The 27,386-nt window shown below is 37.7% G+C and overlaps 2 protein-coding genes across 6 annotated transcripts; both read right to left on the bottom strand.

Annotated features, from left to right (window-relative positions):
- Positions 1-5,114: 5,114 nt before the first annotated feature.
- On the bottom strand, positions 5,115-5,483 carry LOC110779465 (uncharacterized). The gene has a single exon (XM_021983975.1). The coding sequence runs from the start codon at positions 5,481-5,483 to the stop codon at positions 5,115-5,117; it is 369 nt and encodes a 122-aa protein (XP_021839667.1).
- Positions 5,484-19,207: 13,724 nt separating this feature from the next.
- On the bottom strand, positions 19,208-26,154 carry LOC110790973 (uncharacterized). Of its 5 annotated transcripts, none has more exons than XM_021995726.2 (9): positions 25,870-26,151; positions 25,670-25,736; positions 21,795-23,243; positions 20,999-21,685; positions 20,840-20,923; positions 20,682-20,757; positions 20,218-20,531; positions 19,869-20,100; positions 19,208-19,720 (listed from the first exon to the last, which is right to left on the bottom strand). In XM_021995726.2, exons 3-8 carry the CDS (start codon positions 23,178-23,180, stop codon positions 19,900-19,902), a joined length of 2,748 nt encoding a protein of 915 aa, XP_021851418.2. In that variant the 5' UTR covers positions 23,181-23,243; positions 25,670-25,736; positions 25,870-26,151; the 3' UTR covers positions 19,208-19,720; positions 19,869-19,899. The 5 variants fall into 5 exon arrangements, with proteins under 5 accessions (XP_021851418.2, XP_021851417.2, XP_056695885.1 ...); XM_021995725.2 differs by having other exon boundaries at positions 21,795-23,202; XM_056839907.1 differs by having other exon boundaries at positions 19,869-20,097; positions 25,870-26,150.
- Positions 26,155-27,386: the final 1,232 nt, after the last annotated feature.

The raw sequence follows: 27,386 nt of genomic DNA, 5'->3' as shown, positions 1-27,386 counted from the left end.
TTATGCTGAGCTAGTAAGGATATCCTGCCTCTGGAGTTATCGAAGAGCGAGTACTCCTCTCGCTAGTTACAGTCCCCCGAACCCTCAATCTCTACCTTGCGGGTGTATGTTGAGAGATCCCCACACCAGGGATCACAAGGGAACCTACGGCCGTCGTGGTCAAACATAATTGCACTTCCTTTATGTCACGATAACCGGGTTTTGTCAGTTTTTCTCATTGTCGTTAAAAACTGAATGGCGACTCCTATATTACTAGTCAATTGGGTGTAAACTCATAGGAAATTCAATTACACTTGATTTGACAAAAAGAAACTTCACACCCACGAGGGACAAGGTCACGCATTAGCCTCGTGCTTTTTCGACCCCCTCACACTAACCATTTTAGGGAATCTGGGTTTCGTCATAGCTTTTTTACAGGTCACAAACTCATTAATCTACATGATAATAGTTTGACTGTAAGTTGTAGGTTTCTTCACTATCTAATAGAAGAATTGCATAGTGACCCGAACTCCATGTTTCTGCACTATCTAATAGAAGAATCTCATAGTTTCAGTGACTTGAACTCTATGCCTACTAGGGTATAGAACATCAAACGATAGAATATCAACAGACACTTGAAAGTTCTTTGAATATTCTGTTCTCCTTGAAGCACTTGTAAAGTCTTCTAAGAGATGTCTATTCTTTAAAAGCCACTTCTAAAGTCCTTAAAGAATACGTGTTCGGATTTTCTAAAGAACTTTGTAAAGCCTCCGGAATGTCCGTTTATGTTTGTTGTTCGCCTCGAAGACTTTCGAGGTCTATTTTCTCCCACTTGTCATTTTGGAAACGAATCTCCAAAAGGACATCATTTCGAGCAAACAAACATTATGTTCTCAAAAATTCGTGGTAGAAACAATACCCTTGTGTCTCATTTGAATAAATCACAATGAAACATATATCTATACTTGGGCCTTAGTTTGTTGAATAACAAACACTAAGCTCCCACTGAGTTTAGGAACTCTTTAGATATATTATGAAAAGATATTCTGAAATTACTTTTCAATAGCTTTGACGAATTTGGTTTAGTTTGGTGGTAGTTGAGCATTTTGTTTTAGGAAAATTCTTTATGATTCATCATTGATCGAATCAAGTACTAATTAACTTCGATCATTCCCACTTAGATATGCCATATCTTATGGAGCTAGATCGTGAAATTACAACACACAATCATAGATGATCATATTTGGTCTTAAAGTAATCATCAACATGATCTAATCTAGATCTTTATGATTTCTTGCTAAGTGGATTTTATACTTCTGAATCTTTGAACTAGCCAAACAGATTCAAACTTATATCACTTTGAGTAAATAAGTCCATATTCACTCAAAACCAGGTGAAATAATAAAGTCATAAAATCTTTCTTTAGCTTTGAACTCTATTGTCTAGGTGTTCTAACAATAGTTCATATCCTTTGTTACTTTCAATAAGTAAGACTAGCTTGTCTTGAATGATCTATAAATCAATCAACTTTCAAAAGTCCATCAAAATAGAGCTTATGAATGTTAACTTGTTGATATGGTCTAAGCAACAATGCCAAAGATTAGTGGAACTCAAATCAAGGGTTTGATTTGAACCTAGTAAAGTTTTTATTGTTAAAGAGTTGTTTGTTTTAATCAAGCATATTGACTCAACCCGTAAATGACCATTTCATTCAAATAAACAAACAAACATTGTTTTTATTCTTCTGAATGTGAGTCTTTCTGTGTTTGAAAACAGAAATTTAGGTATGCTGATTGTGGAACAAAATAGCCATTAAGTTCCATCCTTTGAAAGGACTTAAAACAAACTAGATGACCCTACAACTAATGTAGCATTACCATGCTTCATTTCCCACTTGTAGGTCATTAGTGTATCCTAGCTTCCATTGTTTGAATTATTACCGAAGTAAGAACCTCAAGCGGTATATGATACCAAGGAAGTTTGATTGCTACGTTACTGCTCTTTAAACATAAACTTATAGGTAGAAACGGAATCGTAAATTCCTTTCGTTCATTCCTTGTTTTCCTATTTCTTGTACCCTTTCTTATAGTCTTAAGAATTGAATTCTCTAGTGTTGACTTTTATACTTTGTTTAGACATGTCCAATGTTATTCCAACAAAGTTCTTACCATTTGTGTTGAATATTTTGTTTCAACCAGATGATCTTACCAGAAGCTTCTAAAGTTCTCTAAGTATCGATCTATTCGAATGTCTAGGGTCTAGACTCATTCGAGAATTAAATGTAAAAAGATTTTAGGTTGTTAACCATTGGTAAAGCTGAGCGTTTAAACTCAATGCTTTATGATCTCAAAACTACATTGTATTTTTGAATCCATAAGCACCAATCGGTTCGCCATTCGATTTTGATATTCGAAAACAACCATAAAAGTCGCTAAAAGAACCGTACATTTTAAATTGCTCATTTTCTCTCATTTCCGTGAATCGTTCTTGGATTCAATACCAATCGAGGAAATTTACTGTTACCTTTCTAAAAGGATTTACTGCAGTGCAAGATATTTAATTATAAAAAATAATTAAAACATACATTGAAGCATGCAAAGTCTAAACATTTATCATGAATAATAACTTGAAATTTAAAGCAATCATGCAATTCAAACAAGTTATTGGCATTTTATTCGAATTTATTGTTCCGGCAGGTGTGAATAAAATGATTCCAAGACCCTAAAACCATTGAAGAATTAAGCACATTATGTATTTTGACTCAATTCTAAAACATTTTAGGTAAGCAAAAGCCTTTTGCTAATAGTCTAGAAACTGCTCTTGGTTGATAGGTACGTCTAAGAACTTATTAGGTAAACCTATCGATTTTGCCACGACATAAAAGGACTCCTTACTTATATCGTTGAGTTTCACCAAAACTAACATGTACTCACAATTATTTGTGTACCTTATCCCTTTAGTATCGATAAGTAACACCTCGCTATGGCGGAAACCTATTACTAAGATCGATGTAAAGGATATCCAAGTAAGTGTTATTTTGGCATGGCACCTTTTAACTCAATTTTTAAGTTTGGAACTTAAGGCTCTTACTATGTTGGTTAGATTTTAAGTGAACTAAAATCCTTAATCATGCAACATAATCAAGCCACAATCTCATGCATATTTAAGACATATTTAAAAGCAATAAATAACTTAAAGCATGCATAAGATAATTGTGATCTAGTATGGCCCGACTTCATCTTGAAGCTTCAACTTCAAAGTCCGTCTTGAAAATGGATTGGAAACTCCGTCTTGAATTTCACCGTGGGAGGCGCCATTTTCTTCAAATAGGATAAGCTATAATTAAACTAATTACAACTATTTGATGGTACGCAGACCATATTTGAATTGAAAAAAAAAATTGGTGCTTTAGACCAATTACATTCAAATTAATGGTATGCATACCATATTTTCTATCCTATTTGGGCCATACTAGTCACTTCATAACCTGCAAAACAGCACATATACAATATATACCATTCACCCATTCATTATCATGAATGGCCCACATAGCTGGTTAGTAAAAACACGTTGTATGCATCACATAAATATTTGCAGCAATTAATCAAAGGGCACCAATAATCTACCAATTATTCAGTCCTTATTAATTCTAATCAAGTTGTTTAACCTTAAAGGATTTGTAGACCTAATCAAGAGTTTATGACTAAAATTGCTCCCACTTAAACCAATAAATTCATATGCTTTACTAGTTTTAAACATAAAAATGTATTTCTAGTCTAACCGAAAACATACAAATTTAATTAAAATTTAAAGCTCATATAAATTTATAATTGAATCCATTTTATTTAATTTATTTTTCAGTTGAATTAAATGAATTTAAATTAATTCAAGGTTTAATTTTAGTAAAATAATTAGTATAAATAAAATTTATAATAATTATAATATTCAAAATTAAAATCCGAGAAAACAATTTAAATTATTAATTTTAAAATTAATTAAAATTATTTCCGAACTGAAATTCCTAAATTAATATCAAAACGTATCAATCGTCTCAAGACGAGGCACTTGGGCTTGCTCCCAAGCCCCATCGAGCTATGAGGCCGCATCGCCCCGCACGACTAACCGTATGGCATACGCGAGCAGACCACACGCAACGCAGCAAGCCCAGGCCACGCTACGCGCAGCCCGCTCACTTCGACGCGTCTGGATGCTTCGCTGGGCGCTGCAGCGCGCGCTGTGGCGCAGCATGCTCGCTGCCCACACGCGGCTGCTCGTCTGGCTTTGCGCCAATGCCATCGCCCTAGCCCCTTCGCCCGTACGCCATGGCCCTTGCTCGCTGCATTGTACCGCATGGGCGACGAGCTCCCTTGCTCGTCGTCGCATGCCCGCACTATACAACACCCCTTAAGGGTAACACGTGGCGTCCATTGCTTTGTGCGTGCAAGATTTATGGGCGTGCTTTATAAAAATTTTAAAAAATTTGTAATACCCCGAATTTTTTAAAACTCAATTAATTATGCTTAATTATTTTTATTTAGTTTAAAAATCGTTTTAAATCCTAGTTTCGAGCTTAATATCAATTAATGAAGTTTTATTTCGCTAGAATTTTAAATATTGTTACAAGATTTATTATTTTTTTCAGATTCTATGATTTAATTTCAAATATACGAGCTTAAGTTACTTTTTAAATATTAGTTATTTAGTAATTGATTTCGGATTTTTAATAATTTCAAAACGTTCTTATTTTATTGGAAAACTAAATTTATGTTCGTTAACGATATTTTTATAAAGAATTATTTTAGCTAAACATTTCTATTTTTAGTAGTTTCCAAAATGACAATGAATTTCGGAAATTTTAGTCTATCTTGTGAAATTACAAAATTGCCCCTAAAAACCTAAACTCCCCTTTCTCTTTTTCTGCCTGCTCTCCACGTACAAATGAGTGAGCAATTTTTCTTCTTCCTCCTCTTCCCTAAAAGCCACTTACATTCATTGCAATGTTCGGCTTGAATTCTTCTGCTATTTATTTACAAATCCAACAAATCAGAAACCAAATTTCTCAACCAAAAATCAAATAAATCAAAACCAAATTTATTTCCCTTTTGTTTCCCTGCTTGTGCGAATCACCACCACCATCAGTGGCTGGTTCCACTGAAACCACCACCACCACCATTATTACCACCGATCAACACCTCCTCAACCACCCCAGCACCACTCGGCCACCCAGAACCACCACCACGCCCCACCGTACTTCCCCCTGCTCTCCTCCTCCTTCTTCGTCGCAACTCCCCTGCCCTCCCCTGTCTTCCCTTTCCTCGTTTCCCTTGCTGCGCCACCACACCGCAATCACCACACCCCGTCACCCTCACCAATTGGTGAACCGACCTCCGCCGTCCCACCGTTCCCGGCGAGCCACCGCTGCCTCCTCCCAGAACCATCCCAAAGCACCCCTCAAACTCCCCCTTGTTATTTCCCCTGTTCGTGCTCCCCTCCCTCTCTCCCATCGTTCTTCCGCCGAAAAACAACCACCACCACCATCGCCTCCGGCGCGGTTTGCGCTGCTGTACCGCCCAGCTCAGGCCACTCTCCTCTCCTCTCCTCCTCCCCTTGTGCCTCCCCTGTTTCGCACCCCCTCTCTCTTTGGTCGACTCCCCAAAACCCAGAACCAATTTTGGTTTTAAAACCTTGATTCTATTTTCCTTCAACCCAAACTTAAGTTGGGCCAATTTAACAATTTGGGCTTTAGGTAAGACAATCTGAATTTTCAGATTTTCGATTTATCAATATTCCTGTTTTGATGAATTATTTATTAATAAAAATTGATATTATTTTTCAAGTTTAATTATTGATTTTAATAAAACAAATTACTAGCTTGATTTAGAAAAAATCGGATTTATATAATATTTTCATGTAAATCGATTTATGAAATATATAAATATATTTCGATTAAAATTTGGCTTAATAATAATATTTTCATTAAAATTCGAAATTATACTTTTTTATTAAAATTCGTTAATTATAAATTCACTACTTATAAAATTTATTATCTATAAAATATTGATTTTAGATTATTTATCGTTGTAGTACTAATTCAATAATTTAATATTCTGAAAGAAATCGGACTTGGAGCTCAGGAAGAATGATCCATCAGACGGGAGGTAGAAAACTTCGGTCGAGGTAACGGCTATTGCTAGTACCCGCAATTCCCTTCTAAATGTGTTTATGAAATCATGACAATATGATTGAATTTATGATCTGAATGCTTTGACATGTTTTATTGAATTGCGGGAAATGAATTATGTTTTGATTGAATAATTTATTATAATATGATTTGATGGAATTATTCCTTATTTCATGATTGATTGAATTTCTTATAAAATGATATTATGATTGATTGAATTTCTTATAAAATGCTGTTTATAAGAAACCATGAAAAGAAAGGATGTTTGATCGTATGATCCAAAGGAAATATGTTACTTCAATTGAAATAAAAAGGCTAAAATGTAAAATTAAACGAAACATGATAAATGAAAGTGAAATACCTAGTCCGTTTGGCAGTATATGTTCACAGGTTACGATTCTCGGTCATGCATGTACCCACGAGGCATCCGCCCATTGAGCCAAGGCTCTCATGTTTTCGGGCCAAGGCCCCATGTTTTATGGACAGCGGTCCATCGTGGAAGACGTTCCACCATGTCATACTTGCCACGGCTAGCATGTGCACCCTAAAGTTATGAATGAATTAAATAAAGGACTTTATAAAAATGTTTTACATTATTCTATTCTCCCTGTGTTATTAAATAAAAAGAATTGAAATGAATTTACGTTGCTAGGGTAGTCGTTACTGAGTCTTCGGCTCACCGTTTTGTTTTCTGTTTTAGGTACTGCGGGGAACGATGGAAACGAGTAGTGGCGAGGATTTTCACTTTTATATTATTCACCTAGTTTATGCTTAATGTTTTAATAGTTTAATTAAAGAATTTTAGTAAGTTATGTACTTTTACTTTGGGAATATAAAGGATTATTATATTAAATTGGAGGTTTTTGTGGCTTATGTATGATGTTGCCTTGTAATTTCCAAGAGGGAATTACGACAGGTAATATCCCGACCAAATTAGGTTAATTCCGCTGCTCATTATGCTTTAATAATTGAATTAGAGGTCGGGGTGTTACATTTTTAATTCAAAATTAATGACAAATTAATAAATCATATTAATTTCATAATTTTAGGGCGAAAAGTCGAAAATTTATTAATCAATTAATTTCCGATTAACATGGATTCAAATCTAGGTCATAAAAATTTAAAATTTAACATAAATTAACAATTTTATGGTGGATTTTAATTATGGATACCTAATTAAATTATTAATTAATTATGAAAAACAAATCAATTCTAAATTATTCGAATTTCAACAAATTAATCATAATTACAAATTAGGTTGTATGATTAACAAGTCTAGGCATTCATAATTGTTAAACATATACTGTAGGTCAATAAAAAACTCAAGATTTATCAACAAGAATCGCAAATACTTAATTTAACATCTTAAATTTACAAACTTTTGTGTTCGAAAAACTAAAACCTCCGAAAAGTCATAGTTAGGCTTCGAATTTGGGAATTTTGGGTTCGGCCGAAAAATAATTTTTTTTGTCAAAATTTTAGAATGCCTTTTACATGCGGAATTGACATAAAAATCACTCTATTTGGATGAGTAACGAAGAAACTGCCGAAAAACTGCGTACATATAATTAAATAAACGCAATTTGCAATTAATTACGAAAATTAATCATCCTTTTAATTCTTTGCAAATTTGTAAAATTTAACCATGTTCATGCAATTTATATTATGAAAATAATAAGAGGCTCGTGATACCACTGTTAGGTTATGATACATATGAATAAACATAAATCATGCGGAAAAACCATAAAGCCAGGAAACATATTATTTACACATAATCATTTAGCATAATTCAGATGCATACACTTTGTAGCGTGCCCTCCCTAGCTGCGCCCGAACCGAACAAGAACAAGTCTTTAGGACTCCAAGTGCCGTCCCTCCGTAGATAGTCCACAGCACGTCCGGATCCGCCTTAAGCTTGACCAACTAGAATCGCCCTTAAGGTACTAGGATTTTCGGCTAATAGGCAAGTGTTTGTGGCTGATTTTTGCTTGAAAATCTTACCTTTGAATACTTCAATTCTCGATTTAAATATGTGACCCTAGGCACCTATTTATAGAGTTATGGAAAAGGACTTGGAATCCTATTAGGATACTAATTTATTTAATTAGAATCTTATTAAAACTCTATTAAACAAATTCTATCTTTATTAGGATTAGGATTTTATCATATGACGAATCCTGGTAGCTTTAGGATTCGAGTAACACACTTCGAGTGATACGCTAGCACCGCACGCAGGCCTTGCGGCCCACGCACAGCGCCAGCCCACTTCGTCGCGGCCCCGCGCGCGCGCCAAGGCCATTGCTGGGCCTGACCTTGCGTTGGGCCTGGCGTGGCTTGGCAGCGTGTGTTTGGTGCGCTTCGGCTTGCTGGGCGATGGCCCGGCTTCGTGATGGGCCTTCGTCTGGCAGGCCTCGTCCGATGCTAATTCGTACGATACGCTTCCGATTAAATTCTCAATTTCGGAATTCATTTCCGATACGAACAATATTTAACATTTCCGATTCCGGAATTAATTTCCATTTCGAACAAATATTTAATATTTCCGTTTCCGGAATTATTTTCCGATTTCGATAATATTTCCGATTCTGACAATATTTCCGTTTCCGGCAATATTTCCGATTCCGGCAATATTTCCATTTCCAATAATATTTTTCCGATACGTACCATGTTTCCGTTTCCGGCAACATCTACGACTTGGATAATATTTATATTTCCGATACGATCCATATTTCCGTTTCTGGTAATATCATCATTTCCGGAGTATTCATTTCTTGCCTTTGACGATCTGAGCTCCCACTGAAACCAAGATCCGTCGATTCCGAATATCCATAGATGGAGTATTTAATTCCATTAAATACTTGATCCGTTTACGTACTATTTGTGTGATCCTACGGGTTCAGTCAAGAGTAAGCTGTGGATTAATATCATTAATTCCACTTGAACTGAAGCGGCCTCTAGCTAGGCATTCAGCTCACTTGATCTCACTGAATTATTAACTTGTTAATTAATACTGAACCGCATTTATTAGACTTAACATTAAATGCATACTTGGACCAAGGGCATTATTTCCTTCATACCTAGCTTTTCTGTGGAGTCTATACCAAGATATTTTCCCACAAGACATATTGCACCATAAAAACATTCCGCTCAGGATCGAAGAAAAGTTTCCGTCATTACTCTCTTATTTCTTCACAAACATTTGTCATAAGACATGCCTTAAACTTGATGTCTATTTATATCCAAAGAAATGAGAAACCTTTAGTAAAATCTTTTTAACCAAAGAAACATATAAAATCTGAGCAATCTTTAGTGAACTGAACAGTCCCAGATTTTAGTTCTGGTAAACCTTCATAGTTCATACTGTTGTGTGTCAATGTTAGTACTCTTACTGTGAAGTAATGGAACATACTAGATCCAAATATAATTTCAATGAGTTGTTGAAGAAATAAAGGGTGAACTAGGTTGTTTTGGTTTTAGTTTAAAAACCCTTATCGGCATGACTAATAATTATCGATTTCATTTTCCTTCTTTAGAAGCAATTAAATCGCAGGACAACCGCTTTTTTAGGACTTTGTAAAGGGTCTAGGAGGCTTGGTGGAGCGATAAGAATGAATTTCCTTTTTCTCCGAGCAATCCGGTTTATTTCCGTTCTTTCAATGAAATTTCAAGGACTTCCTAGAACTTTCAAGATAGTTACAACGGAAGTTTTTGTTGGTTATGGGTCGGGGTAGTAAAAAAGATTTTGGTATGTATATAGACATATAGTATTCCCTTGGTGGGAAAATGGCCCAGAGGATTCCATCAGAAGCTTAATTGATTGAGCCACTTAATTAGTTGTCACAAATGGAATTGTTAGGAAACACTCCATAACGATGGACTGATGGTATCTATTTCGGGGTTGAAACGATGGTAGGAGCGTCCTTGATATCCTGAGTTCAGGTCTCGTACGGTGCCTGCAAGATGAACTCCGGGCCAAGGGGGGGGGTCCCCGAGGCGGAGCCTCCGACGCTCAAGTCAGTACAATTGATGTATAAAATGAGGTGTTTAGGGGAGAGAGAGAGGAGGGTGGCTTCTCTAGGGTTAGAGAATGACCCCTTTTACCCTGCCCTTTGAGGGGTATATATAGTGCCTTGTTGGGCCTTTGAGGCCTTGTAAGTGATACTGGGCTTGAGTGGGTTTTATTGGCTTTTGGGTTAAAATGGTGGGCCCATTTTAACACCCCAACAAATGCCCCCCCAGACCGAATTCTATTTGAAAAATGGGTTGGGTTTTGATTTTGATCACTTGGCAGTGAAACTTAATTTCAGCTCGGAATTTTAACCTCGGCTCGGATTGTAACATCGGTTCGAGTTGTAATCTCGGCTCGGTTTTTAACCTCGGCTCGGATTGTAACATCGGTTCGAGTTGTAATCTCGGCTCGGATTTTACCTTCGGATTTTACCTTCGGATTTCACCTTCGGATTTTACCTTCGGCTTTATCCTTCAGATTTTACCTTCGGATTTATCCTTCGGTTTTATCCTTCGGTTTTTGTCCAAGTTTCTTCAAATCCGTAGATTTTGCTAAGAGACTCGTCTTGCTTTGAGTTCCTCAAATCCGTAGATTTTGCTAAGAGACTCGGTAGCTTTTGGACCTTTAAGGTCTGTAGATTTGTTTAGAGTCTGCTTTTGAGCTCTTCATATCCGTGGATCTGTTAAGAGGCTGCTTTTGAGCTCTTTAAAGTGTTGGACATGTTTAGAGTCTGCTTCTGAGCTCTTCAGATCCGTGGATCTATTAAGAGTCTACTTTTGAGCTCTTTAACGTTTGTAGTAGGGCTGAGCAAAACTATTTGAAAATCCGAAAATCCAAAAATCCGATCCGTATTTGATCCGATTTTTTGGATATCCGATTCGAAAAATGATTTCGGATCAGATATCCGATCCGAAAAATCGGATATCGGATACCCATTCGGATATGGAATTCAACATTTTTGGATATCCGACATCCGAAGAAATATCCGAAATATAGGATTTTTAAATATGGAGTATGAAATATGGGTTTTAAACTGTTAATTATCACCGGCCCACTACTCCACTAGCCCATTTTATTTCACGCAGTCACGCACATCGGCACATATTCAGCTACTCTTGCCCATTTTCTAATTATCCACATGTTCTTCCTTTTCTCTCTCCTCAAACCCCAAACCTAATCATCTTCTTTTTCCTCTACTTTCCTACTTTTAATGTGCTTTCTCATTTCATATGCCGATCAGACAAATTCTATATAGAATACAAATGTTAATCTGTTTTAGAGAGGTTATGTTGACCAAGGTGAAGCCACAACCTTTAAATTAAAATTAAAATAAGGCAACATGAAGATTATGAACTACCGAGTTCTTATTTTCTATAGATCTAGTTTTTCTTTTTTCTCATATATTTTGTTGTAAATTTTTGCGAATAAACTTTACTAGTTACACAGTACTAGTTACGTTTTTTTTATATCTTTTAGATCTGGTATAATCTACTTGTTTTCTATCTCTAGATCTGGTATTTTGTTTTTTGTATACCATAAACTATCTAAATTTCTAGTCATTTAAAGATTTTGTTAATTCTGTGTTTTTCTTCTTTTCCTTTGTTTGTTTAGCCCATATGAAACAGTGAGATACTGAAGTTTGGATATCGGATATCCGTTATACCCGATCCGAAAAGTTTCGGATATCGGATATCAGATATCCGAAAATTTTCGGATCAGATACGGATATGAAATATTAAATTTTTTGGATACGGATATCCGATCCGAAGTTGGATTTCGGATCGGATATCCGATCCGTGCTCAGCCCTAGTTTGTAGACATGTTTAGAGTCTGCTTCCGAGCTCTTCAGATCCGTGGATTTGTTAAGAGTCTACTTTTGAGCTCTTTAACGTCTACTTCCGTTCTTCCGAGTTCTTGTGGTTCGGAAACCTGGGCAAGAAATCGCAAGTCTCTCTTAGTTATGAGTTTTGGGGATCCGTGGATCTGAGCCGAACTCTTTATAACTATATTCGAGAGACTTTGTTGCGAACGGAGTTTTCCAAGACTTACTCCAAGTTATGGTGACTCGGAGATCGCTCCATATCCAAGGGGCTTGCTTGGTTTCTGTTCTTCCGATTTCTTGTGGTTCGGAAATCTGGGCAAGAAATCGCTAGTCTGACTCTTAGTTATGACTTTGGCGATCCATGGATCTGAGCCGAAGTTTATAACTTGATTTGAGCGACTTTTGTTGCGAACAGAATTTTCCAAGACTTGCTCCAAGTTATGGTGACCCGGAGATCGCTCTATAACTTGCTTGTTTATCCAAGTTTCTTGTGATCCGTAGATCTGCTAAGGGACTTGCTTGGTTTCTGTTCTTCCGATTTCTTGTGGTTCGGAAACCTGGGCAAGAAATCGCTAGTCTGACTCTTAGTTATGACTTTGGCGATCCATGGATCTGAGCCGAAGTTTTATAACTTGATTTGAGCGACTTTTGTTGCGAACAGAATTTTCCAAGACTTGCTCCAAGTTATGGTTACCCGGAGATCGCTCCATAACTTGCTCGCTCCAAGTTCTTCAAATCCGAGGATCTGGGCAAGAGTTTGCCGAATATCCGAGCGGATGAACCTTGGTTAGGTGAGATGCTCTATCACAAAAAGGGAATTTTAACATTAGTCTTTGTTCATTTTGCCGTTATGAAGTTGACTTGCAAATTCGATAGTGTGATACATCAACAGGTAAGTAATATGAGTATATGTAGTTTGCACTGTTTGACATATGTTCATGAAACTTGAGTTCGTTTTCAAAAGAAATATTAGTTTCTTACTCTCCAATACATATTCTCATCATGCCCCCCACTCATGAGTTGAGTTTTGGTTGACTTATGAGTAGTATTGGATAAGGTAAGTATAATGTAGTTGTGCTAAGATGACCATTTGATGGAATACTATCTTAAAAATGCACAAAGTTTGTCATTACTCGATTGTTTAACCAACTATGAGCTTTACTCGTCTTGTTGGTAACTCAAGTGAATATTATAATGTATGTATGTTTGACTACTATACTTTACCATTATGCAAAAAGGTGTGAGACGAGGCTACACAATTTTGATTCTACATTTAGCGTACTTGTGTTTGTCAAACATGAATTTATAATTCGTTTTGAACATGATGAACAATTTGAGGTATATGCTCTTGCAAAATGACTTATTGTTAGACAATGTATGTCAAATTAAGTCTCCAAGAATATTTTGCATTTTATCAAATTAATCAAGTCAAGTAAATTATATGCTGACAAAATATAAAGTACAAAGCTTAAATAAATAAATAGATGAGTTAGCTTTGGGCTGACTGCAAGGTGGGTTATATTAACTGGATGTTTGATCTCCGAGGACTAGGACAAAGCATCCGGGGTCCTGGAATTAGTTGAACTTGTGCTCTGCTCGATCCATTTTGTTTACCCAATTTATCTCCAACTTCATATTACTAAGCTTGGTAAAGATGATTGATGTTGTTGTTTCAGCTATGAGCTTCAGCAAGAACCTTGGGAGGTGGCTATGCTCAGCCTTGAGCTCCACCAATGGGCTTCGGGAGCTGCTTGGTTAGGTCTTCGGGAGCGATGCAGACTTTTGGGAAGAAGGTTTTCGGGAGCGAAGTGCTCGGCTCCGATGTTGGAGGTGTAAGTCACTCTGTTTGTCAGAAATTTGTTTTGCTTTATTTGATGCTGGATTTGTATTGGCATCATTATCAAACAAGACTAGGATGTTGATATTAGTGATTTGGTAACTTGGCAGTTGGCAACAAGCTAGAATGCTTGATCACCACCTAGTAAGTTGCAGAGCTCCAACTTGGAGAGCTTTATGGATCATTTGAAACATTACCCATGCTGAACTCGGCACTGCTCGGAAGCTTCGGCACTAAGCTCGGCTCGGGAGCTGGTAAGATCGGGAGATGAACTTCGAAAATTTGGCTATGGAGGCTGCTTTGGATCTTAGATTCGTATCTTAGCTTCCGTGATGAGCTTTGTCTATGAGCTTCGGGAGCTGAGCCTCGGGAGCTGCTATGCTCGGAACTACTTTGTTCTACTCCGGGAGATCAATTATAACCTCTCACTGAAGAATGGTAGCATGAATGTGAATCTGACTTCATTGAAGCATTTTATCAAACACCTTGTGGGCACAACTGAATTGATGATGATGGAGTTGCCTTCGTAAGTTGTAGGAGCTGATTTGCTACTTAACTTGGCATGATATTTCCAAACACCTTGTGGGCACCAACTTGAGCTTTTCAAATTTCCTGACCTCGATATACCTTGGTTCGGACCTCGGGAAGGCTCTGGTAGTTTCACCTTTGCAAGCTGGCCTCGATAGCTGCTCGGGAGCTTCAGCACTGAGCTCGTCGGATCTTCCCGGTGGGTTAGTACATCTCTGGTTCGTATTGATAAAGACCGTATTATCCTCTTTGTGCATTCTGCTGACATGGTTGATGCAACCTTTGAGCTCTGCCGACTGAACTTGGGAAGCTTTTCTACTTCAAGAAGTAGCTTTTAGCTGTTTTGAAGGTCTTCGGAGAGCAGCTACTTAGAGTTTTGGCTACTTTGAAGAATTTCCTTCAATCTGATATACAAGGATCTTTGGAAAGCTCGGCACTGGGCTTCGGGAATAACCCTTGTGAAGTTGGCTTCGGGTTGCAGGAGCCATTGTTTGGTTCGGGAACTCTCGCCGGCTTCGCGAATCTAGCTTTTATCTACCTTGATGGTCCTCGGGACCCTGCTCGGTGATGACACTCATTCCATGCTCAGCCGTTTCGACTGTTGAGCTTCGTTCGAGCATTTTGACAAACACCTTGTGAGCGTCAGTTGGAGTTGTAGTCATGAAGTTTCCTTTGTAGTAGCTTTCACGACCAAGTTGGTTATTATGAACTCAACTGTGAGGTCTGCCAAACAACAGTGTATCAATGACAAACAACATAAATGTACTAGTTTTCTAGCAAACCAAATTAGTTATGGTATAAAAAATATGATGATTTCATAAATATCACATTAATTTATAGAGAAACTTAGCTTTGAGCTTGCAACCGGGCCATGGAAATGAAGTTGTAACTCATAGTTGTGGAGTGTTTCACTTCTTCGCATGTGGATCAACATACAGGATTTGCTCTGACCTCCGATGGGCTGACCTCGGCGGGGAGTTCGGACCTTGGGAGCACAAGCTCGGACCTCGGGAGCCATGGATTTGACCTCGGGAAGCCTATGAAATGCTTTGCTTTTTCTCTGGAACTTCGTAAAGTAGCTATTACTTTAGCTACTTTGAAGGTCTTCTGGAAGGAGCTGTTATTTTAGCAACTTTGAATATCTTCGTGGTAGCTTTCAATTTGCCTTGGGCCATATATACCTCGGCACCGAGCTTCGGGAGCTTTTGGGTTAGCCTTCCCTTCGGTGGTCTCAGTCGCAAAGCTTTGCTGGGCATAGACCTTGGTAGTGAACTTCGTCAGTCGTGGCTGAGCTACGGGAGCAGTTGCTCAATTTCGGCACTAACCAAAGCGATCGAGCTTCTGAACTGAGTATTGGTATTGCGCGGGAGCTTCGCCACTGCTCGGGAGCTTCGGCACTGAGCTTTGGCTATGATCCACAACCTTGTCTTCGGCACTGCTTGGGAGCTTCGAATGTTCAGGTACCCGCTAACTCTTAATCATTTGATGGAGTATAGCTCGTCATTTCTTGATTTCCTGGCTTGCTGAAGTAAGTTTGGGCCACCAGTTGCTTAACTTGACATTTAACTTGACATTTCGCATTTGATCTCCTCAATTTGTGTGGGTATCCATTTGCATAAATATTATACTTGAGGTGAAATGCCAGACAAGTCAAATAAATTTGCCAACACATGCTCCGTAGGTTGTTTGGCCATGAATGGGTACGCAAGCTGATGCTCAAATACGCCAATTTGTTTGTGACTAAGATGTCGACAAATCAGATAAATTTACCAATAAATATGGGGATCTGTCGGCAAGATGGCAATTCTGGCCGGATATCTCATATTTTCCGGCCACTTTTTGTGCTTAAACACGATAGCCATGGAAGAGTGGATCTTCATGGGTTATTGTTCTCTCTCCCCACAGACGGTGTCAAATTGTTTCGGGGTTGAAACGATGGTAGGAGCGTCCTTGATATCCTGAGTTCAGGTCTCGTACGGTGCCTGCAAGATGAACTCCGGGCCAAGGGGGGGTCCCCGAGGCGGAGCCTCCGACGCTCAAGTCAGTACAATTGATGTGTAAAATGAGGTGTTTAGGGGAGAGAGAGATGAGGGTGGCTTCTCTAGGGTTAGAGAATGATCTCTTTTACCTTGCCCTTTGAGGGGTATATATAGTGCCTTGTTGGGCCTTTGAGGCCTTGTAAGTGATATTGGGCTTGAGTGGGTTTTATTGGCTTTTGGGTTAAAATGGTGGGCCCATTTTAACACCGCAACGTACAGTATCAATCCTTCTATATTGTAGGCCTTGTATATTCTAAATGCTCAAGCTTTTGTATGCACGTTTTATTTCATTATTTTGCAAGGGTCAAAATTAATCACGAACTTCATATATGGTGTGCGTATTTTAATGTGTAAAATTTTGTCATTTGTGTCTACAAACTACAGAGCAAGGAGAAAATTAGGCTTTTTGCATGGAGGCGAAGCTGAGGAATTGGAAATGTACTTGCTCTTATAGCTCTTCCACCATCTATCTTACTGTTGTATGCCTTCTCCAATGTTCCGAGCAGCAAACCTTCATGTCATTCTTTCAGTCTTGCCCCACTAACGAGCAAGCTGCCTCATGGGATGATAATCAGATGCCTTCTGGGATTGCCTTGGCAACTATGTTGTGCATACAAGTGTAGCATAATGGTGTTGGGTTATCACATACTCACATAAGAAGGTATCTCATTCAAAGATGGAAGAGCTGCAGATGATTGACTTGTGTGTTCAATTGGTCTATTCCGTATATATTGACTATATATGAATATGTTTTTAAAGAAAAAATTAAGCTATATTTCTGCCTTAGCAAATGTTTCCTTTCTGTACAATTTAGCAATAAAATTGTACTAATTCTCAATAAATCTATCTTACCTCATTCTTGCGAAGAATAGGTTTCTATGTCTAACAAGGATTTTTGTTTAATACAGAATAATAATTTTCTCCTCTCTTCATATTAACACTTTTCTTACCGTCATTTTGCTAAAAGTTAGGGTGGATTCCAACTAGCTTAATTGTTAAAATTTTGAGGAGTGATACCCAAAATCTATGATCGAATTCCGTTTACATCACTTTGTCTTACCCTTTGTGACTCTCTCTACACAGGAAAAAAAAAAAAAATAAATAAATATTATGCTAAAGGGTTAAGTAATTTTCTGATGCATGTTCACCAAATCTTCAACTTGAAACACGAAGCTAGCATATATTCTTGCAATAATAATGACAAGTGAGAAAGGAATTTGACTATTTGAGGAAGAGAATAAAAATGGTCATCATAGATTCATAACCTCATAGGATAAGCTCAAAGGATAAAATTGGAAGCTCGAAAAATTTTAGAAGTAGATATTTGGGAAGCACGTTACTCTAATTGTTGCTAATTAGCACGTTACTCTTACTGTTTTCGCTGATTCGAAGTTATGATACTTCAGATCAAATTCCGTCTATATTATTTATCAATGAGTGTCTATGTGTAGTAAGTAGACGCTCATATGATCTCCGACAATCCGGAAAATATTCTTTTTGATATTAACCACTCCACCAACTTGATGGTGTTGTATGTTCACACTTATAAATAAGTCCAACGCGTTTTAAGTCCAGCGCGTTGGATAACAGAATCTTAAGGTAACACCAACATATAAAATAAAATAATATCAGTCTATACAAGGAACCTCTAACATGAAATTGAAAAAACAGTAATAAAATAAGAAAAGTAACAGCAAATACAGTGTATAAGTAATACCAGCATAAAAAGTCAAGTAACACCAATCTATACAATGAACATCTAACATGAAATTGAAGAACCTACAATAAAAAAGAAAAGTAATAGCGAATTTAGTGTATAAGTACCACAACATAGAAAGTCAAGTAACAATCGTAAATAACCTTCTCCATAGTAACTGCGTGCGAGGAATTGCGCGCGCGCGTCATACCATCAAGTTGATGGTGTGTGCCGTGTGTCTGGTCATACGGGAGACGAGTTGTTTGATATTTACTATTTTAAAAATACACCATTTCTGTATTAATTCCCTTGTAAATTTTGTTGTTATTTATTAACCTAAAGTGTTTGGAAAAATTGATATTATCGGTCCCAACTATGGCCGATTTACTTTAAAAGGTCCCAACTTTTGATTATGTCAGGGTGGTCCCAACTATAGAGAGTGTTTTCCAAAAATGGTCCCTTAGTTAAAATTAAGTGCTAAATAACTTAATTAACACTCATATCTCTCGTGCAATAATCATATTTTTTAATTAAATGAAGTAAATGGAACAGTATGATATGCTTAAATCAACTTAATTAATAGTTTAATAAACCAAAGGACCATTCTTGAAAAACACACCTTAAAGTTGAGACCACTCTAGAATAATCAAAAGTTGGGACCTTTAAAAGTTAAACGGCCATAGTTGGAACTGTCAATATCAATTTTTCCAAAGTGTTTTAGTTTATAATCACTACTGCTTTACGGTTTTCTCGTTTTAAAATCAAGTTATCTCTTTTCATTATTAATTGTTTTAAGTGATTCAAAGCTCATTTTCCCCCTTTATGTGTAAATATTTTATGTAGACCGTGCTTTTGAAACTTTGTAAAATATCAAACGAATTAATTTTTTTTTGTAAACTTATAAAATATTTGTAAAAAAACAAATGAGTTGTTTTAAAATAAGGTTCTCTGAGAAATCCTTACCCATAAGGGAGAAGACTGAAATCATTTAAAACGATAAAAAAAACGAAGATATATCTTAATTTAAATAAAAACCATAAAGTGATAGTGATTCCAAAACCAAAACATATTTTAAGGTAATAAATTACTAAAAAAAAAAAAAAGCCAATCATAATGTAGTTAAAACAAAAGCGGTGTATTTTTAAGGTGGTAAACACCGGAATTTCCAACCAGAAACAATGTCTTTGAACAAAACCTTTGAACAAAGAATCGGTGGTTGATTTGAATGAGGAACCATACAAATAGAAAGAAGATTACATTGCGAAAGGTGTGTACATGTACAACTACCGTCCCAATCCTACAACTGAGTATTAACAGAGAGCATTAGTCTGACTAATTTGTCTGTTAAGTAAAAATGAATCATCAACATGAGGCAGATGTTACTGGTTGAGACTTGAGCAAGGGAACGATAACCTCACCAAAATTATACCCAGATGTGAAGTTCAAGATGAGAATTTGACTCCTTGATAGAGATGAGGAACAACACCATTCTTCGATAGCTCCACATTAATCAGAAGTACTCCCGAGAAGGCGATAAATCTCTCTGACAAACTTCTAAGATAGATGGTTTCAGCTATATACAATCCAAAAGATCCATACCAGAGAACATTTTGTGTAGCCAGAAAGGAACTGCGTAAAGGCAGGAAGTTCGAATAAATATATTTCAAGTCTAGATAGTTGGATATTCAGTTAGAAATTTGATTGCAGTTGAGTAGCATTTAGATATACCTAGTTTATAGCCTCAAAATAATACCCTGTAATATTATAATATACTTACCTTAGTATTTCGACAAAGTCCGGTTACTCAATTAATCAGTTAAGTCATCATCAAGGAAGTTGAGCTCAGCGTCATCATCTGTTGCTGGACCAGCATTAGGATGTACTTCCATAGGCTCCACATCTGCTAATGTCACCATATCTAAAGATCCCCTCCTCAAGATATCCGAGTTACCATCATCATACTCGAGTATATCATAGTTGTATCCATCTTCATGATCAAAGATATCCTGCTGAGGAAAAGTTTAAAAAGTTCAACTTATCTGCATATGTCTAACCAGTCTCACATAATGACATGTAAGTAGACACTTGAAGTCAATGATACTATCTATTGCAGGCGTAAACGATACCTCATCATCTTGCATGGCTTGTCTGCCTGTCTCTACAACCCAGTCATCAAGTAAACCTTCTAGAAGAGCACTGTCGAGTGACATTAATTCATTTGACTGCCTTATTTGGCGCTCCCTCAGTCTCAAGTTATAGTGAGCATATACAAAATCATTCAATTTCTTGTGCGCTAGACGATTTTCCCTTTCACAATGGATCTCATCATATATACCCCAATTGTGTTCGCATCCAATTGAAGAGCAGGTTTGACTTAGTATGCGTACGGCTAACCTCTGCAATTCCAAACAATTCACACCATGTTGCTGCCACCATACAGCTGATGATAACAAAATGATTTCAGATCATATAGAACCAACATATCCGACAATGCTTTTTAATTCGGAGGAAGATGGTTCCCTTTTAGATTCAGGACAATCTCACCATAAACAGAAGCAAAACATTAAATTCTACAAGTAAGTCTCGTCACCTGGATCAAGCTCAGTCCTTGTACTGATTGCCAATTCAGTCCCGAAATCAGCTTTAGCAGATATAAAGTCAGAGATCTGTCATAAGAAAAAAAAAAATCAGGTTCAGAATTGTTTTTCAATTGTATATCTTGAGGGAAATTGGCAAGTGCATATTTACCTGCATTGAAGCAGAAACCTGTCTACCCCTGTCTGGTTCAAGCCGAACGATGCACTCATTTAGTCCACGAACCACCTCTGGATTCTTCATTAATAAAGCAAAAGATCAGCCTTGAAACTGTAAAATGTACACTTAATATGACAGTTTTAGTTATCCTACCGCCTGATAATCTGGTCGATATCTATAGGCTGGATTTAAAGAGTACGCAGCAACACATAATGGATGATAGAACAATGAACTCAAGTGACTGTCAATCACATTCCAGTAGGGACCATATTTGCGTGCATCATCACCGTGCATGCTTTTAATTGCAAGTTTCGCCCTCACTATGTCACTATATACATAAGGCATAGACAGGTTACTGTTACTGTCAACCTTATGCAGTGCCTGCAGAATTGGGTCTACTGATTTCAGAACATGCTGCATTTTCTTCCAAAATGAAGCATTTAATACAGTTCTCTCCACTTCCTTGCCATCATCTGATCTTGAAAGCCGGCAATAAAGCCATTTGTTTGATTGGAACATTCCCTTAAGACTTATCCTCTGGTCAAATATGCCTTGTAAATTAGTAAAGTTAGCAGCATATCTTGTAATAGCAGGTCTTAGAATGTCTTGCCCCTCTGTAAATTCCTTCTTCATAAGATTCAGCAGCCATATCCGGTTGTAGATAAACTTTGTCACTTTTTGGGCTTTCTCAATGCATTCACCAACCAACTTTATCTTGGCGAAATCTGCAAGTATTCTATCTATACAATAGGCAGCACACGGTGTCCAAAACAATTTTTTTCTTTTCTCTTCAAGCATCTTTCCAGCAGTCTTATAACTCGAAGTATTCTGAGTAACTACCTATAGCATATACAAGAAGTATTATGTTAGAGAAATCAAATAGAAGGTTTCAATGTTCCATTAGTCTCATAGCTGACTATTCATAAAGCAATGAACCTAAGTCACATACCTGAACAACATTTTCCTCACCTATCTCATCCACCACTGTGTCAAGTAACTTAAATAAACTTGACGGGTCATCTACTACTTCAGTGGCATCAACTAATGAGACAAAGTACACACCACGAGGACAGGACACTAAAAAATTAATTAGAGTCCTACCCTGTGAATTTTTCCAGCTATCTGCCATAATGGAACAACCAGTTACTGCCCAGCATGTCCTATACTCAGCTAAATAGCTTTTGACTGTCGACAATTCATCCTGGAGAAACCGACCAGATATCAGCCGGCTAGAAGGGCCTATTAGACCTGGTCCATGATGACTAACAAGCTCCAACATCTTCTGAAATGATAGGGAATCAGCTGCTTGCATTGGGATCCCAGCATAATAGAAGAACTCACAAATGGCAGAAACTACTTCCTTACGATTTCTTTTGTTGGATCCGCAACTTCCTGTCAAGTTCCAGTCTTCTTTTGGTCGGATTCCATGTTTGTAAGCTAGCGGCATATGACTCATTGACGCTTTCAAGACTGAAGAATTTAGCCTTGGCTTTTTGAAGTACATCTCAGAACAACTTCCAGAAGACATTCCACCAAAACCTCTCCTGACATCTTTGCTCAGTCTCTTGTCCCCGATAACTACGCTATCCTTGCTCAAGTGATGCAAAATATCTTCTTCGGGTTCATCCTCATCAGGTTCATCATCAGAATGCACAAAAAATGATGGTGTTTCCTTGGCATCTGGTCTTCTATGCTTTCTTCCAGTGCGATGCCACTTCATATTCTCTTTTATCTTCAAAAAAACTTCATCTGGAGCATTTTTACAAGGTGCAACTTCACCCGGAATTCTAGCCAAGTGTTGTTTAAATCTATTAATGCCTCCACTGACTATTTTGCCACAGTAGTTGCACTTCACCTTCTTCTTCCTTTCATCTTGTGCAATACCATGCTCCCAACCAGGGTCAACATATCCCAATGATCGAAGAGGATTCAAATTTAAAACCAAACTCTTATCATTCATTACTTTTTTCCCTTTTCTTCTATAGCCAATATTCTCCATTGCATCATCATCATCATAACCATCACCATCATCAGGAGACTGAAAGTTCAGATATGCATGCTCATCATTTTCGGATAGCTTTGGCTTCTTATTGGAGCGGCAGCCTTCCAAATTTTCTCTCATTCTCAAATATACATCTTCTGGAGCCCTCTCACAATATGTTACTTCTCCAGACACTCGAGCCAAGTGCTGTTTTAATCTATATATACCTCCACTAACAACTTTCCCACAATAATTGCACTTGACCTTTTTCTTCTTCTCATCTTGTGCAGTCCCGTGGTCCCAGCCTGGGTCAACATATCCAGCCGGACGAAGAGGAGCCATCTCTCCCATCATGTAGACCAATCATAAACCTCAACTATTCCAGACAAGATCAACATAAACTCCATGCTTTAGAAACTAACATAAAAGGAATAAGTTACTCTCACATTGTCAAGTATATGCATGAGCTCGCCAAAGAAGTTGCAAGAAGATATTCATGAATGTCATGTACATTGTGTGGATAAGTTAGTCTCACATTGCAAAGTATATGCATGAGCTTGTCAAAATAGATGTTAAGGCAAGCAGTTTTAAGTGAGAAGGTAAAAGCAATCAGACACGAGCAAAGACTGAACTGTCCTGTGGCAACATGTAGCATCAAACAATGAAAACCTAACCATAAAGAGAGAATGGTCAAATGCCTCTGGACTTAATTGGAAACGGAATTAATAATGTGTACAGTAGCCTTGGCATGCTGACAAATGGTGATTATGATGCTAATCCTCCCCCATCCATGACAAATGAGAAAACAGCAGTTGGACTGTGCAATCAAATAAGCCACATTTATCTGAGTGAAGATATCTTGTTTTTTGGATTTTCACAAGTTCTAGTTAATATATATTTCCCAAAGATCAGCATTAGACAACAGCTGATTGAAAACAACAATGACAACAATACCCAAGTGCTTCTAACAAACTCTCTCTCTCTCTCTCTCTCTCTCTCTCTCTCTCTGTGGGTAAGATGGGGTCGAATGTACACAACCTCATCTGAGTTACCTCTGTCATAAAACCTGGTTTTCAGTTGATCATTAGTCCAAAAGCAATTGCTGTAAGCTACTACACAATAGATGCAAAGTGCAGTTAAAATATGGATCTCGACAATATAAACTTGCCCCCTCAGGAAACATGCTCTGTGGGATGGAAAGGCAAAAAGAAAACTAGGTCATTTGTGGCATTTGCAAAAGCAACAAATTGCTTGTTTGGCTGTTAGAATCTGCTGAACTTCCGCAATAACAAATGAAACAGAAAGACATTCACTTCAAACTCCTTCCATTTATCCAATCGATACAAAGATCCAGATAAAGCAGAGTAACATGCTACAATTTCACTGTATCCAGATTATTCTATTACCTAGTGCCATTTCCTTGTCATAATTACATAGGGCTGAGAACAAAACCAGCTCTCTCTCCAATTTGTGACTTCAACTTTTCAATGAAACAAAGAAGGAAAATGATTCCTCAATGAAGTCCCCACTTCGAAATTTCTAACAAAACAAGACTTTAAGCAAGGAGTCACTTTCTTAAAAAAAACGAACAGGCATCATAAATTGCCGATTCACTAAGTTCATCTTCACCAGCTTAGAAAAGCCCACAAAATTTTAAGGCATTTCTACTCAGTTATTACACAAAATCCATGTCATCAGAATATTTATCACAACACCACCATCCATGATCTAATTGTCTTTCACTGCTACATTAGTAATCAACCTTCTCCAAAGATTTTAGTATACAGTATCTCCATTGGAAAAAAATAATAAGGCTAGTGGAAATATACTAGAGTTTGTTCCCAAAATTCATCCTTAATTCATCATCATAAACAATAGTTAAAACACTTACACACTGTTTTGTCATCAAATAGAAGACTTATAGTCTTACGGTAACACTACTGGCATTATGTCAACCTATACATTCAAAGCAACCCAAATTCTAACTACATTCCACCCTCATTTCTCCTTAACCACATGTGTTCTATACTCGAAACTTTAACATGGTTATAAACATTTGACGTCCTATTTCAGCCCAAAATGTCATATATTTTCATTAAATGGTCGAGTTTGACACCCTAACATGTACCTGTTGAGTCTAAGAAATGCATCACAATAACTAAAAGTCTATCAAGTTTCATTTCAAATTAAAAAAATACTAAATCGTGCATAATTATGCTGAAAACACGTAATTTGCATAATCTATCGAGTCTAAGAAACGCATTACCATAACTAAAAATGCAGAAACACCAGCTGAAAATTGCGCACAGTTAAGCTGAAAGTTTTTTAGTCTTAACTACTGTATTATAGTAACCTTTTCATAACAGTCCAACCCTAACCGTAACCTATAAAACAGGTAAATACATATAAGTAATTTTTTTTTTTTTTTTTTTGCAATTTAAAATATGGTTCAATCCTTCTTCCCTCACCTTGTCACCTCTGTCATCTTTCTTGCCTTAGAACCACAATAGCCTTTCACACCACCATTTCACCCAGCCCTAACTAACCAACTTCTGAACAGAAAACATCACTTGTAATTTGTTGGTATGAGAGGGGAGACAGACCGAGGATCCATTGGTTCCACTTTCGTGAAAATGATGGGAAATGGCACATTTTCCTCAAACTTGAGACAAATTCTCATCCAACAAAAAATCATAATGGCAACAATTCACCCAATAAAAAAGCTACTTGATTACACTCAATAGTTCAGTGTTTCTCAAAATTGATCTACAATACCAAAACAACATTTTTGCATAGGTAATCATTTCTCACTTAATTCGAAATTAACAAAATTCAGATCTTACCTTAACTTCAATCCCTTAGAAAACCGAGAAAAAAGTTCAGTTGTTTCTTCCAAATTCTTTCGACCAACTGCAGAGCAAAAATTCACTTTAATGTAAAGAAACTCACAGGCTTTTTTCCCCCAGATTTAGCAAGAGGAGCAATGAAAAAACCTAAATTACAAGTTTGAGAAGATAATCTGAAAATGCTACAAATATATTACCGTTTTTAGAAAAGTTGTTGTTCGGACATTGACATTTCAGGCGTTGAACAGCAAATTGCTCGAAATTGGGAGAAATTTGGGCGATTTCGGGAGGAATCGGCGAGTAACGATTTGAATCGAACGAGTCAAGGTAACTCGTGACCCGGTGCGTAAAGTAGGGTTTGCATTAACGAGTTCTAGGATAGAGGATCGATCGCTGGGTCGACTCAATGATGAAACGCCTCAGAATCGATTGGATAAACCCGAGGCTTCATACTTGACGCGCCTATTGACCGCGTGAGAATGGTGCTTTCTCAGTTCTATTTTTACTTTCTTTTCAACAGATACCCTGAGCCCCACTGCACCGAGGTATTAATAAATATAATCCTTTCGTCCCAAATTACTCGTTACACTTATTTTTGCACAAAATTATTAGGTGATAAGTGATTGCTTGGTTATCAATTGTTATCATTGAAAAAATAGATGTGATAGAAGTAATACAAACTTTTATATAAGGCGGTCTTACATAAAAGACCGCCTTGATGGCGCTAGAAATGCCACGTAATTGCTGAGTCACGTATATATACCTATTTTCCCTTCATTTTCCGAACCCTAAATCATTTCTCTCCCTCCTAGACACTCTACCCCTCTCTCTCTCCTCTCCATAACTACGTTACATGATCTGCTCTCCTCCGCCGGCGAAGGTTCGAGAACGAGGAAGGCGGAGGCGTTGTCGCTAAATGAGGTTGTAGGGGAATACAGTTAAATACGTATTCAACATAGCGGAACAATCCCCAAATCCAAGAAGCATTTATAAAGCACAAATTTAGCAAACTTACATTCGAAACGTGTTTTCCCTAGTTCAACAATTCACGAACACGAACAAAGAACTCCAATTGTCGTTCCTCTACTTGGTTCACCGACACGTTCAGATCCGTCTTGAGATTCGTAGCTTAGACGTCACTCAAGAGTTTTTAGCTTTTAGGGAAGAACAGTATGAACGGAGGCAAAGAGAGAATTAGGGTTTCTCTTTGATTAGGTTTTACTGAACGTACGTTGAATTAGAATGTAGTTGGTTGGAAATACATAAGTGAATGGTGGTGTATTATAACCCTAAGGTTATAACATGACCGGCCAAAGCACAAGGCCTCAACCGGCCACACACGCATCAAGCCCACGAGCAGCGCGCACAAGGCAAACGCAGCCATGGGCCTTGAGCATCGCTGTTTTGCTTGCTGCCTTCGCTGCTCTCCGCGCGCGCGCCCAGCCATGCCTTACGGGTTGGCTTCTCGCTGCTGGCGAGCTGCTGGCTTGTTGGGCCTTGCGCGCATGCGCGCTTGGCTCGACGGGCCGGCAGCCTCATCTCGGCTCTAATTCGCGACCACCGCCTTACGACTATTGTTTATCGTATAGTACTTGACGAATCACCGTCGTACGATACGATTATTCGTTTCGCCTAGCTTCGAATATTCGCGATACGATATACGATTCTGATCCAACGTCATATCGTATATTTATGTTTTTCCGAACTAATTCCC

Source organism: Spinacia oleracea, chromosome 3 (assembly GCF_020520425.1).
Source record: "Spinacia oleracea cultivar Varoflay chromosome 3, BTI_SOV_V1, whole genome shotgun sequence".
Taxonomy (NCBI): Eukaryota; Viridiplantae; Streptophyta; class Magnoliopsida; order Caryophyllales; family Amaranthaceae; genus Spinacia; species Spinacia oleracea.
This window is presented reverse-complemented; position numbering and strand designations above follow the sequence as displayed.